The sequence below is a fragment of the Pelecanus crispus genome, chromosome 4, assembly GCF_030463565.1.
Source record: "Pelecanus crispus isolate bPelCri1 chromosome 4, bPelCri1.pri, whole genome shotgun sequence".
Taxonomy (NCBI): domain Eukaryota; kingdom Metazoa; phylum Chordata; class Aves; order Pelecaniformes; family Pelecanidae; genus Pelecanus; species Pelecanus crispus.
In genome coordinates, this window is record NC_134646.1 from 51,748,301 (window position 1) to 51,763,601 (window position 15,301).

Here is a 15,301-nt window from a genome sequence, read left to right on the forward strand (position 1 = left end):
TTCCTTATCATGGTAGCAAGGTTACACTTGAAAATTACATGGTTCCAAGGGAAGATTACACAAGAAAGATAAATCCACCAATGGTTACAAACCACATCTCATTCAAAAACTCCCCAAACAGAAAATAACCAGAAACTGGGAAAGTATTAGTAGGAAGTATCACATGTCTGCCCTGCTCTTATCCTTCCTTAACGCTACTGGAGACAGCATATCAGGCTAAACAGACCTCTGTTCTAATAAAACAGAGTCATACATCTTTTTAAGTCAGCAAATTAGTTTAATCACCTTAAACTTTGTTGTTACTGTTACAACAGAATTACTGTTACTCCGTTACACCCATGGCGTAATAACTTCAACTCAGGTTACTGAAAGAACAGCAAGATTCATGGTAACAAATAACTATATTACTGGATTAAACACAAGTAATAAGGTTATCATGCATGAAGTTCAGACTGCCACATCACCCTCAACACTATTCTGGAACTAGGTCATGTACTGGGAAATATCCTCAATTGCAGAAGTTTGCAAAACACCTGCTGGTAGCCTTGCAAGTTGAACTAGCTGGGAAGTTTCCAATAACAACGTGTTTGTAAAATTCACCATGGTTTAATAAAATAGCTCAAACTGTCATCAGGGGAAACCCTACTGCAGTAGGGCCTACATGTAACACCTTGCATCCGGGTGTATGAGGGTTGCAAATCCAACCGCTCTAGTACACAACTGGTTAGACACAACCAGACACCAGGGAATTCATGACTCTTGAAAATTCCTTCATTTCTGAACATCAGCTTCCAGGATGGGCTCCCATCTTCTAACAACACTGCAATGAGACCTTTCTTAGACTAAATGACCCAGGGCATCTCCACTCCCAAAGTCTGCTGGCTCCCTCAGCTATCTAAATTTTGAGCACTAAAAAGAAAACCAAAACCAAAAGAAGACAACCTTGAAACAAGATAAAAAACAGCTCTCAGTAATAAGCTAGAAGCCCTGGTACCTCAAGAACAGGAGCAGTTTGCTTGGCAAAAAAATCTTTGGAGAAGGCCAGATACTGAGCAAAACTAGTAACGGTTCTCATTTTTGCAACTGAAAATCAGTGTGGAAACTTGCTCACCACGTGGCGATGGTCCCGTGACAGTGTCACATCCAGCCCAGTGGGTGACACTAAATGGCCTTGTTCATCTATACAGCTGGAAGAAGTACTGGGAGTTCTTTCTAATACCGTTTTTACATACTAGAGCTTCCACTTTTCATTTTGCGTTTGACGAGCATAAATACTTAATAGAAATGCTCTATTCTTATATTTAAGGACCAACAAGTAAACAGGAAGAGATTCTCCTTTTTCCTGCTTGACTGCTGGGATGGGAACTAGGACAAGGAAGAAAGAGGTTTTAGTATTGCCTTGGTTCCACATAGCTTCTGCTTCAGGTTCTCCTCCAGCAATTGCTTCTATCATTCCTTAGAGCTTTTCTAAATGGCAGTAGCAGCATGGTATTGACATGATTTATCTCACTTTTATTGCTCAGTGCTAATGGGATTTAGATGGTGCACGTGTTTTTTTGTGGCACACTGGGATCTGTATCAACACAATGCATTCTATTATTAAAACATCCCAATCTGCTCAACTCCTTATCAAATTCTTGGGGAAAATACTTTACAGCTGCTTTAGTAGGCAATTTATATGGCCACCTGATCATCTCAATTTGCAGACTTCAGTCTAGCTCACACATAAAAAGCTATCTTAAATTCCAACTTCTGAACACACATACCTAACAGATAAACAAATTGCTTTGTTGTATAAATTCACTGCACAGAAATCTTGTTTTAACATTTTTCCCCTCATACTGTTATAATACACCCAGAGTCTCCATTTGTTACATAATTTTAATTTTATCTCTGTACAATAACAGTCACGATGCACTGTTCTACTTCTGAATCATTATATACTGAGTGATGATCTCTGATCCCTTCCCTTACCCATTTGGCTTCCAGTTAACAATTTACAAGGTGGAGATAGCATGAGGCCAAACTTCAAAATAATCTCATTAGTACCATTTATTTTCATGAGTCATACTTTCAGTCTCTATAACTTCCTGGGAATTTCATGACTTTATTACATGTCATGGGAAAAATACTTCCTTTTAGGTTGGTTACCTGTTAATGTGTGTGCTCTATTTCTTGCATTGCAAAAAAAAAAAAAAAAAAAAAAAAAAAAAAAATCAAGTGATAGGAGGAAGGTGGTACAGAAACTATTGCAATTTTTTAGACATCTATCATCTTGCTCTCCTCCTTTCCTTATCATTGCCTTTTCAGGCTAGAGAACAGTCACATAAAAGCTAAAAAATGACTGAATACCAAATTCTCCCCTAATGTACTTTTTTCTATGTTTTCAGAGCAATTAGGCAACAAAGTAATTAAAGCAACTCCAGAGTGTGGGCGTAGAGGTGCATTAGGGATCCCTGTTAAGAGATTTACCTCTAAGGGTTTGAACAGGACTGCAGAAAACAGAACCTATGAAAACCAGCTGACCTAAAATAAAGGTAAGTCTTAGAAAAAAGTACTCAAAAGTTAGTGGCAAAGTTATATTAAATTCTCTTGTGAAAATTCCAGAATTACAGGTACAAATATCAAACACTAATTCAACTTCCTAACTTTTGAAATGTAAAATTAAAAAACTCATTAACATGGAAAAGATAACCTAAAAGCCAGCAAAAATTCCATGCACGGAACTACCTATTTGATCCTTGTATCATCATCAATCATCTAGTCTTTCTGCAAATGTGATTGTTGTCCTTGATTCCTAAGAAACAAGGCACAAACAAAAGCATTCCTCTTAGCCACCGAATAGTTAAGTGTTGACTCCAAATAACTTCCTAAATCCAGTTTATCCATCTTTGAACTCAAAGCATAGTATGATGCTTTCAAACGAAGCAGGAAGAGACATGTAGCTCAAGGGTAAATTCAAGAGCCCTTCAGCAAGCTGAAAAAGTAACCTAGTTGCTTGCCAGATCTCCTCTTTCACAAATTCTTTAATGTGCTTTCTTGGCTAATTATCAGTCTGCTCCCTGTTTCAAGGCCAGTCCATTTTGAAAAACATGACAAATATTCAGACAGTACAGTATAAAGAGTGCCTTCTCTAACAATTCCGATGGCTTCTTAGCAAAAAAAAAAAAAAAAAAAAAAAAGTCAAGACAAAATTTAAACTACATTGTCAGCTTGTAGATAGTCCATGGCTCCTTGGTTCCTTGATACCAACATTTGAAGGACAAATACACCCACCAAACACAAATACACACATTCTTCCCCACACCAGTGTCTTAAAGGGCATTTGTTCACCAAGACTAAAAAGAAGTAACCCCTCTTTACGCTCCCCCCAAATCCCACTACTTTCATTCCCGAAGAACTGCAAACACTAGATACCAGACATGAATATAGACAATGCCTCTCTCCAGCCTTGAAAATACAGAGCCACTGTCCTGGACAAGATTATTAAATAGAAGCTGGTTTTGCCCCAAGTTCTGCCAACTTTGTAAACCTGGCAGATTAAAAGGAACTTACTTACACTCACATCAATTCTTCAGTAAAGCAAACTAGCCTTGTGCCAAAAGAATAAAGCGGCAACATATGCAGACAACTAATTTTGCCACAGTAGTAGCGTCACAAAAATACACGTACCTGTCCACATACACATAAATAGGTACACATGTACATACTGGTGTCAAAATAAAAATATTTCTTCACTCTTTCATTCTCATTACTGTTATCTGTCACTTGGACAATAAATTGGCAAACTCGGACTCATTCTGTAGGACAACTAGATGTTTATTCCAAGAAACTATAATGCACAGTAAACTTGAATGTACTTATATCAAAAGAAATGCATAATGATACACAAATGAATAGTCTGCACACATACCAAAAACGTAAAATGAAACTACTAAGTCTTGGAAAGTATTCGATTCTTCATTTTCAGAAAATCTGTTCCATGAACTACGTGCTTTGTTAAAAGCAAAGCTAAGAGAAGCAATGCTACATTTCAAGCTCTGGAGTTGGTTCTTCAGCCAAAAACTACATAATTTAATAACTTACTTTCTATAGAAGAAAAAACACTGCCAGTAAGAGTTTGTTCACCTAAACCTTGAAGAGTAAAACGACTCTGTGAGTCTGTATTACCCACATTCACAATTGTGGGAAGCGTACAGAACACACAGAATGGCTACTGGATGAATCAGATATGATTGCCATTTTTTATTCTCAGTTAGAATTTTTTTTTTCTGTAAGACATCAATCACGTATGTCATAATTTGCCTACATAAAACTCGTAGCCGAATTCTGCAGAAGACTCCTCCTCAATTTATTTTAAGGCGCTTAGATAGTAGCACAACATCAATGCTCTATCTTGATCAGAGATGTAAATGAATGGGTAGCTACATGGATATCCAACCAAAATGTTGGAAGTTAGCACTAGAATTTTATTGAAATCATAATTATGTTTCTCCTGGATACATGACACTAAAATAATTCCCACAGTTGCTTGTCAAGTTATGCAATATTAATGAAGTCAGTCAACAGTTCAGTCTGCTTCATTTATACAAGTTTTTTTTATAGGCTGCATCTATGCTTTCTTTGACAGAAGCCTTTCTATGAAGAAGGCACTAATTACTAACTTATAGATGGGCACCTATCACAACTCTAAAAGATAACTACCAAAACCAGCATGTATGGCAATATCACACCCATGCATACCTCCAGTAAATGAAGCAACAGAGATGTCACTTAAGACTAAAAAGCATGAAAATCCCTGCAGAGAGCAGTTTACTGCCTTAGCGTCACAGTCCCACTGTCCACAACACAACAGTGTTCACATGAGGCAGACCTTCATTTTATATCCACAGTATTCTTATTTTTGCCAGGTGGCAGAGATTTTAAGATCTAAGAATGGCTTTAGGTGGGCTGGATAGAAATGAGGACAACAGAGGAAAACTACTTATCAAATGTATACATGTAATTTCACTGAAGTGGTAGATAGGGCCATATACATTATTGGTGACATCATCTTTTTGTCCTAACAAGAACATCTATGTCAACTGTGACACTGCAGCTTCTCTTATCTCTTTGTTAGCATATGATTTCATTTAGAATATAAAAATAACAGAAAGCCACCTTACCTTTTTCCTCATCTATTCGAAAAACTCCTATACCAGATCCGTCTCTGATGGAATACCTAATCTCTCCATCTCGTCCTGCATCTTCATCATAAGCAGATATTGTCATTACTGAGGAGCCAACAGGGGCATCTTCTTTTATAAAGCCTTTATCTGCAAATATAGAGAACCGTGGAGGGTGCAAGTTTTCATTCACATCGACTATCTCAACCTCAACATAACACGTAGAGGACAATGAAATGGGTTTTCCTTTGTCCTTGGCCCGCACAGTCAAGTTATAAAGTTGTTTCTTTTCATAATCCAGTCTTTGTACAATACGTATTGCTCCACTTAGTTTGTCAACATCGAAGGTGCCATCTCCACTGTCCAAAAGACTGTATCGTACTTGACTTGACTGGCCTAAATCAGGATCATAGGCTTCTAGCCACATAATAATAGTTCCCTCGGGAAGATCTTCTCGAATTTTCACATGATAATTTGAAGGAATAAATTTAGGAGGATTGTCATTAACATCTTCTACAGACACTTTCAAAATAACTGTTGAAAATAATTGAGGTTCTTCAGTAGGTTGGTCCCTAGCCTCTATTTTCAAGAAATAGACGTGCTGTTCTTCACGATCCAGCACCCCAACAACTTTCACAATTCCTGTCACAGCATTAATAGTAAACTTATCTGTATCTGTAAGAAGAGAATATTTCACTTCTCCATTAGCCCCCAAATCTTTATCAGTAGCTTCAATTTGAATTATTTCACTGTTTGGCTCCTTGTTTTCACTCACTTCAACAAAATAGCTGCCTTGCAGGAACTCTGGTGGGTTATCATTAACATCCAAAATTTTTATATCTAAAAGGTGCCAGGCAGACTTCTGTGGTATTCCAAGATCATAGACAGTAATATTTAAAGTATATTTATCATTTACTTCTCGGTCAAGGGGAGATAAAATTTTCAGCATTCCTCCTTCCATATCAACAATGAAACTACTATCTTCATTACCTCCAGAGATAACATACACTAGTTTTCCATTGAAGCCAGTATCAAGATCAGTAGCATTCATAAGTATTACGTTGGAGCCCACAGGTTGGTCTTCTCTTATCTCAATGCTACTGGGGAGAGTACTTCTAAATTGAGGTGCATGCAGATTCACAGAGTGAGTGTCAAAGAAAACATCCTCAACTTCTCCACGACTGTGCAATTTATTTGCTTGCAAGAGTTTCTCTGCGAGCATTTTGGCAACACCAGTTTCTTCACATTGCAAGTTGACTGGTTTGCGACTAGTAGCTACAGTTATGTTGATATACAATGGTTTTGCAAAGTTTTCTCCATCTGTAGCTGTAATTTTCAAACTGTGAAAAGACATTTTAGCACCTAGGCCATCTATTAGTGACTGTTTGAGTGAAAGCACTCCAGAATTTGGATTTAGGCTAAATAAATCCAGTTCATTTCCAGATTCAATTTGGTATCTCACCAACTGGAGCTCATCAGCATCAATAGCAGATACAGTTGTTATTTGTTCTCCAACACCAAGATCCCTGGGGATTGTTCCCTCACAATTTATTTTCTCAAACAGAGGTACATTGTCATTGAGGTTATTTAAAATAATAGTAACAGGAACTTCAACTTCTCGACGATATGGTATACCCCAATCAGACGCTCGAATCCTTAAATTGTAAACCCTTGGCATCAATTCATAATCTAAGTCTTCTGAGGTACTAATAATCCCACTGAAATGGTTAATCACAAATGGCAAAGGATTTAGGTTTGCAATGCTATAGGTCACATACCCATTCTCCCCTTCATCAGGGTCTTTTGCACTTACTCTCATGACACTCGTACCTATTGGCACATTCTCATCGAAGGAGGCTTTATAGGATGTCTGCGTAAATTCAGGAGGATTGCTGTTCATGCCTAGTACCTTAATTAATACTTTTGCAGAAGCTCTTCTGTCACTTGTCACAACTTCAAGTTCAAAATGGGATGCATGTTGTGCTTTTATGGGTTCCAAAGTGGTAATAAGACCAGTGTGAGTGTTTAAATTGAATTTCACTTTGCTGGGTGTATTTTTAAATGCATATTTTAAATGTGGGTAACTAGGCAGAGCTTTCACCATTATCACAGGTGTGTTTGGAGGGGCAAATTCACTTATTTCAGCTCTATATATCTCTTTTTCAAATCTGACAGGACCAGACTTAAATTGTGGTGATGTCACATGAACAACTTTTACAGAAGAAAACTGTGGGGGATTTCCTTTATCTTTAGCTTGAAGGGTAAGGTTGTATCCAAAAGGGTGGTTCTGCCAATCAATGTGACCAATGGCTTTTATTCTGTATTCTTTACCTCCTGGAACAGACCTCACGGTTTTGAACTGTTGAAGTGGATCACCTGCAACAATATTTAATGATGCTATTTCCCCATTTGAACCCTGATCATTGTCCTCTACAGTTACAATTGCATAAGTTGGATCTTTGTCCAATTCTGATGGAGTCAATGTAACAGCTGTAATAACAGGGGCATATTCGTTTGCTTGCTCTACATGAACAGTTAGTTTTGCCATACTGCTTATGCCACTGCTACCATACAGCTTCAGCCCACGATCCACTGCAAGAATTTCCATCTCATAACGCTTAGTATCCGAGTAGTCAAGTCTACCAGTCAGAACTACCACTCCACTAGTTGGATGTATAGCAAACACATCTGTTCTTTCTTTAAAGCTATAGTAGAACTCTCCATTTGTTCCTATATCTGCATCTGTTGCACTGACTCTTGCGATGCTGGTTCTTATTGCTGTGTTTTCAGGCAAAGAAACACTGTAAGATGTTGGAGAAAACAAAGGCCGCAAGTCATTTGTATCCAGTACTTGTATCCTGACCTTCGTGCGCGTTTCAGCATTTGTATTTTTTTCAACTGCTTTAACAGTCAGCATATAATGGTCTTTTACCTCTCTGTTAAGGATAGCTGTGTTTCCTCCCTTGGTTCGTATTCTCAAAAAGCAAAAGTTTCCAAGAACATATTCTTCAGCTTTGAATAAGTTCTCATTGTCACCAGAAATAATCTTGTACCTTAGGTCCCATAATGGATTTGTAATGTAAATGCCCATTTTCACTGGGTGCCCAACATAAGTCTTGGCAGCAGAATTCTCATACACAGTGGCATTATATTGTACTTGTGTAAATTGCATTGGTGGAGCATGATGTGGCCTTGGATTTCCTTCACAGTTTCCAAAATGCTGCACCAGCAGCATCAGCAGCAACATCATAGTCAAGTATCTTCCCATGGCAGCAATTACAAAGAAACCCTGAAACAAGAGAGAGATGTGTCAAGACTTAACAACTGTTCAAATCTTATTCAAATAACCTTGATATTTAGTTTAGAATTCACACTTGAAAGAACACTAGAAGTTACACATCTAGGTTATAACCTTTTTTCCAGAAAGTTTCAGCATGCTTTACAGTAATAGAAAAGCAGATAAACTAAAACTCCTAAAAAATGCCAAGAATCCGCAAGACCAAAAGTCTAGGCATTACTACCATGACACAATGGGAACACAGAGTTAACTTCAAATGAACAACTCTATGAAGCAACATGTTAGAAGAAATATGCCAGTGCTGTCTGCTATAAGCGAGCAAACTGGATTTGAACTAATCTGCAGCAGTGAACATTCACTCCAGTCCTCTACTTCATATGTGACATTGTCTTCTGATAGAAAATTCTTGTCCCTCATTCCCTTAGATTGTAAACTGGCTGATGTCCGATGATGTGGAAGTAAACCGCAAGAGTTGGCTTGAAATTACCGCAAATTCTTCAAAGCATCCTATAAGCACCTGTTCCAAGAATTATAAAAATCATAAACAGAGAATAGTTCTGTACGTATTGTATTCTCTCCAGCTCTGAGTACCCTTATAAGAGTAGTGGATAGCAGTGCATATCATAAAAAACATTTTTATCAAGCACCACTACATTGTAAAACTAATAAAGAATGAAACATATTCCTTTATTCCCTTCTCAGAACAGATCTGAAACAAATTTGTATCAAGACCTATGAGAACAAGAACCTATCAAAATAACTGGAGGAACTACTAAAACTTGTTTTTCAAACACACTCCAGAAATTATAGGAAAAGAGCCTGGACCAGCAAGACAGACATGGAGACACACCCTCACTGCTTTTTGCTTTTGAAGAAGTTGGTGTATCATTTCCAATGGCTAAATCCAGGCAAGACTGCAGTAGGAAGAAAGGCAGAAATCTCAGAAACAAGACCATTGGGACCACCCTCTTCATCTGGGTTTATAGCAACAGTCTTTACTCCCTAAAGTCTCACAGGATAATAAATCAAAGCTTCAGAATGCTTCCTCAACAAGCCCAAGCATTCAACAAAATCTTGGAGGAAAAATTTATTTCCAGCAAGCAGAAAGCAATCTAGCCTTGACTTGATTACTTCGATTAAGTAGTACACATTCTTTTCTTTCACCTTTCCCTATTTATCGTAAATATTTTTCACTTACCTCTCCTTTAGCGTCTTCTTCCCTTGTCAGTCTATTATACAAGTCATACTAATTCCTAACCATACTAATTCCCAACTGTACTCTTCTTTCATTCTTCCTGACCTTCTCTCCCACATTTTAGCCCTAGTTTGTCCCCACTCTATCTTTGGCTGTCAGCCTCTCCTCAGTGCCTATCCTCACACTAGTTCCATTCGTCTCAGCTCAAGAAGTATCACATTATGTTGTCTCCTTGCTCCACTCACATTTTCTCTTACAGTTATTTCTCTCTCCCTGCATTCCTACCTGCTCAGGTAGACATATGAAAGATCACATGGGCTGAAATTCCATGGACTGCCTCTGCCCACTAGAAAGCACTAGAGTAAATTAATCTACTTGTGTCAACAGTTCACTCAAAAACCTCAAAAGAAGCTAATTCAGTCACAGCCATTAGTAAGTCAATGATTTTGAGAAGAGAAGAATTTAAGACTCAATCCACACAAACTATAGGAAATATTAGAGAGGAGTGATGAAAACTTAGCTAGTACCATCTTGGAAGAAAAAACAAAGAAGTGCATCTGTCTTCCAAATCTAGCAATTAAGTTACATGATTAAAACTATAACCATAGCAAACAATACAAAGCCAATGAGCAAACAATAAAAAGTTAATGAGCTTTTAAAAGTAAGTCAGTAGCTGAAACTACTACTTACAAGGTCTTAAAGCTAGATGAAGGAAAGGTTGCAGGGCAAATGAGTGTGAGGTTGGAACAGCCACCATTTCAATGGGTTGACAATATTATTCCTCCCCTATCTACTCTTCTTCCCCGGCTATGATTTGTCCTGGGAATAAACAGACACTTGGGTCTCCAGAGCTTCATCCCCCTAACATACTGCCAAGTAAATGAACATTTTGCATTAAAAAAAAAAAAAAAAAAAAAACCCCAAACAAAAAATAAAAAACCAACCAAAACCCTGCAATAAATAACTGATATCAATACTTCCAAAACTCCAAGCAATTTAAGATGCCATCAGACTGTCTTAAAAGACACATCAAGAAATTATTACATCATTTTTAAGTAATCAACAGAAACAGGTTCTTTTACTCCATCTTGCTGGAATTAGGGAAGCTGTGTATTATAAAAAACTACTTAATGATCAGATCTTATGCTGATCTGATCAGATCTTTCCCTCTTTTCTTCCTCAGTTACACTAGGTTCTTTTTTTTTTTTAAATTTATGCTGAAGTCCAAAATCCAGCTTGACCTCTGATGCTATGGCATGCTGCAACTCACTGCCTATACTTATGTTTGGCAACAAGCTGTCTGAAGTGGTGTATTTATTATGTAAAACATTGTACCTGTCTGTATCTTTTATCATTTGCTCCACACATATCAGGCATATTAGACACAATGTGCACCACACTGTGATGCATTGAATTACATTAAGATATCCAAACTCCTCATTAAAATTCAAAGTCTAACACATGTGTGTTTTATTATTACCATAAATATTTTTCTGTGCCATAATACCTTAAGCACTTTTTGCTGCTCTTCTGTAATAACTTCAAGTGGAGTCCGCTCAGAACTGGCAACAGGCAGCCTATTACACACAATGACGCAACTACCAGTAAGAGAATCCATTCCTCAGCAGCAACTTCTAAGGTTTGCTGAGTCACAATTGAGAGCTTAAGAGCATCTCTCAACTGAACAGTTAACCATGTTAGATAAAAACAAGTTAGTCATTTCTGTTACATGACACTTCTTCCCATCTTGTCATAATTTACAGAGCTACTGGAAACTAAAAAATGTTGATCCAGGATTATCCAAAAAAAATCAACATAATATAATCTTGATAAATACCTAAAGTATTAAACAATGCCAGTTGTAAAGACAGTTAGCTATGAAGGGAAAGTATGAAAGTGTTAAGATAAAGTGATAATGTGTTAGATATAAACTCAGATGGCTCATTACAGTGAGCCAGAATGACTGAATTTCAGAAACATTTTAGCCAAAGGCTACACTTTGAACTCCTAAATTTTTTATTATCTTTGGAATATGACCAGTTTAGGATTTTCTGCATCCATTTTCAACACATAAGGCAACTGTTTGCTTAACAAAACATCATAGTCCTAGGTTTGTAAGAAGTGCACACCATATTTATTCTGAAAAGGTACTTTCAAATTTTGATTTCCTATGTGGATAACATGTATTTATATGCATATCCAGGTCATTTTTATTTATATGCATATTCAGTGTTAGCATATGTAAGATAGTTTTAGTACTTAGTTACAATGTTAACAAAATCATTAACACACTAACACCATTAACATAATTTGTATATGGGGAAAAAAATAACAACACAACTTAGAAATATGAACTATCTTCATATTAAAGGTATAAGAAGCAGCAAAATTTTGGGGCTAGCAGACCTCAAATTGATAACTGACAAATGAAGATGATTTGGATAAGACAGCAGTCATATAAAAGACTGTTTCTCTTAGCAGTATGTTTACAGTATCTAGACTTCAAAGTTTATAGTTTGAGATTTGAAAGTTTTAAGCATAAAATACAGAATTTAGGAAATGGCAATCTCAATGCCAAGCAAGCCAGGAAAAAATAGACAAAACAAGTTTACCTTCTACATAATGTATCAATAGGGAGCATACATTGAGATTTACTCCCCCAGTAATCAAATAAAAGTGGCAGGTAGAAAGAGAACCTAAATCAGGCCACATAGCCCAAGTCGCGATGAGTCTTAGTCCCATCGCTATCCCTTTTCTACATACAAGATGTGCCAGCTCAGTCCAGAAGGACCTATTGTGAGACTAAGCTCCATCATTTACACTAGCAGAATGAGACTCTGGGAGCACAGCCTGTTACACCGCGCTAGGGAAATATCAGAGAGCATTTTGAGGCCTAAAAGAGGTTCTTTAGTGCTGTTTCTACAATGCTAGTCTACTGCAATCTTTCTAACAAATGTAGTGGGAGTTTCCCCCCAACCTGTATACCAGCTTCTTTGATTTGTAATGTTAAGTTGTTAACACTAAAATGTTTCTATCAATCAAAACATCACCTATTTAAAGACTAGTTTTGATCAGCACATGCAACTGATGTCATTTGACACAAATGCACTGTGAAAAGTTATTACTGCAGTAACTAAACTGTCATGAGAGGGTTCCTATTGTAGAAGTCTATGAGAGATCATGTGGCTTTGTGGACTGTACTAACTGTAGTTACATCTACTCTTTCAATTGTTTAAAAGCAATTATTTATGTAGTCTGATTGGGGGTGGGGGTGGGAAATAAATCAGGTTTAGCTGTTTCAACATGCTTAAGTTTCCAAACAAAAAACTTAACAGTGTCTTTTGCTTTTCTGGAAGGGAAGGTGTCTGGCTGTTTTGGTATCCAGAAAATTAAACACATGATGAAAGCGTACGGTAATGTTACTTTAGTAAAGCTGGGAAGTTATTCAAAAAATGTACACTGTCGCAGAGATTAACATAACAGTTTTAACTTGTGACTAAACTCCAGTAACTTTTATGCTTGTATTTTCCACATTAGGAATTAATCTCATGAGATACTCTGATCTATGTTTTCGAAATCTTTGCTGTTAAAAGGAAAATGCAGAAGCTGTATTCAAACAGCATGCAAAGATTCTGAATCCGGAGTGAAACAACATTTCACACAGAGAATTCTGACTATTTACCTGTATGGCAGTTATTTACTAGTGTATCTAATACTGAAGTCACCAATTGCATAAGGAAAAGCGGACCTCCGATCTCTGTGAATGAAAGAGTTTGATCAAAACTTAACATGGCACCTTAAAGTTTGTGATGACAAAAATAGTTTTACTGAGCTTGAACTCAGTTTTAAAAAAATAAAAAGATGTAAATCTTTGGGGGTATGAAGGGATTTTATGTTTGCTTACTTGCACTGATAGCAGTGATAACTTAGCCATATAAAGTTCATTTGCATGCTAAGTTATAAAACCCAGGAGGCTATCCTACTACTGGGACAACTATTAAAGCTCACCTTCCAGACTCCTAAAAGTGAGATTTTAGTATTTCACAGAGAACAAAACAAAAACTTTAAAATGAAATAGTTTTCAGCGTTAATGTAATGTATTTGACTCAGTAAATAGCCGAATATTTCCACACGGTTAGACAGATAAATAGGAAATACACATCTATTACGCAGCATTCTTTTCTTTTGCAGAAAGACAGCAGATGCGGTGAAAGAATACAGGTAATATTTCCTGTGCAACTGCCTAGGAACAAGTTGCATGCAAGTAGTTTAAACCGCAGGAAAACCTGCTGTTAGAAGGCAGCATTTTTTAATTTACTAATGCCTTTCCAAAAAAAAAAAAAGTTTACAACAGGGGGATATTATCAGCGGTAGAGACACACCGTCTCACTTACTGACACGGCCAGATTAAAAAGCGCACCTTCCAAACAAAGCTTTGCTTTGTTTCAAGTGCCGTAGGGAGGAATTACAAAAAAAAAAAGCGCCAGAAGCCGGCTGGTGCGTTCAGCCGGGATCTCCGAGAGAGCCGCTGCGAAACGCCGCGTCCCTGCAGACCCTGCCCCTCATTTTTCGGAGGAATCCGGCGAGGCACGCAAGGAGGGACGCGGTGTTAAAGTGCAGACAAAGGAAGAAAGTCACCCCAAGGTACTTGCTCGCCGCCAATGGCCCCTGCCGGCTTACCGGGGAATGAAGTTTGCAATGGCCCATCGGACGCACCCGAGAACACCTTGCCTCCAGGGGAAAGGATCACCGCCGGCCCTTTTCCTCCTCGACACAACTTCCGAGCAACCTGCCGGCCCAAGCCCCGCCGCCTCGCAGGGGAGCGCGGCCGCGGCTCCAGCCCCGGGCGGGGCGGGGGGGGGGAGCGGGGCACAGGGCCGCGACGCCCGGCGGCCACCCCGTCCCGGCGCCGCGGGCGGGCGGGGGACGGGGGGAGGGGGCCGGGGGCCGGCGCCGCTCCGCAGCCCCTTCCCGCGGGCCCCCGCAGCACAAGGCGGCCGCTCGCCCAGCGCCCTGCGGGCGGCCTCGCCCCGCTCCCGGCCTCCGCCTCAAGCGCCGCAACTTCCCGAGGGGCCCCTGGCCGCCCCCTCCCCGCGCCGCCGCTGCCCGCCCTCCCCCACCACCAAAACTTCTCCCAACTCGCCCGGCCCGGCCCCCCGCGCCGCGCCGCGCCTCACCTCTCCGCGGCTGCCTCACTGCCGGCGGGGCGGGGGCGGGGGCGTGGGCCGGGGCCAGCCCCGCACGCTGCCCGCCGCGCCGCTCCCCCGCGCTCCCCCCCTCCCGCTCGCCTCGCGGTGCCCCCCCGCCGCCGTATTCCTCCGCGGCGCTGGACTCCGGAACTCGTTTCTGCGGCGCTCCGCGGGCGCGGGAGCGGCGGCGGCCCCCGCAGCCCGTCCCGCCTCCCCGCCCAGGGCCCGGCCCCGCCGGGGAAGGGCGAAACGCGGACTAGGGGGAGCGGGGGGAGGGCGAACCGCAGCACAAGCCCTTCCTCCCGGTGGCCCGGCGCTCGCTGGGACGGGACCCGCCAACCTCCGCCGCGCTCCAGCCCGGCCGGGGCGGCGGGGAGGGGGATGCCGATCCGGGGACGCGGGCGGCTTCGCGTGTGGCGAAGAGAGGAACCTTCTCGGAGTAACCCTCGGAGAG

General features: G+C 40.1%; 1 protein-coding gene across 2 annotated transcripts in view; it reads right to left on the bottom strand.

The window, feature by feature from the left end:
* Positions 1-8,433, bottom strand: part of FAT1 (FAT atypical cadherin 1) — a 103,704-nt gene extending 95,271 nt beyond the window's left edge. For both annotated transcript variants that reach the window (XM_075709390.1, XM_075709389.1), the window contains exon 1: positions 5,166-8,433. In XM_075709390.1, the coding sequence (XP_075565505.1) occupies positions 5,166-8,433 (3,268 nt within the window). The remainder of the gene's footprint in view (positions 1-5,165) is intronic.
* Positions 8,434-15,301: the final 6,868 nt, after the last annotated feature.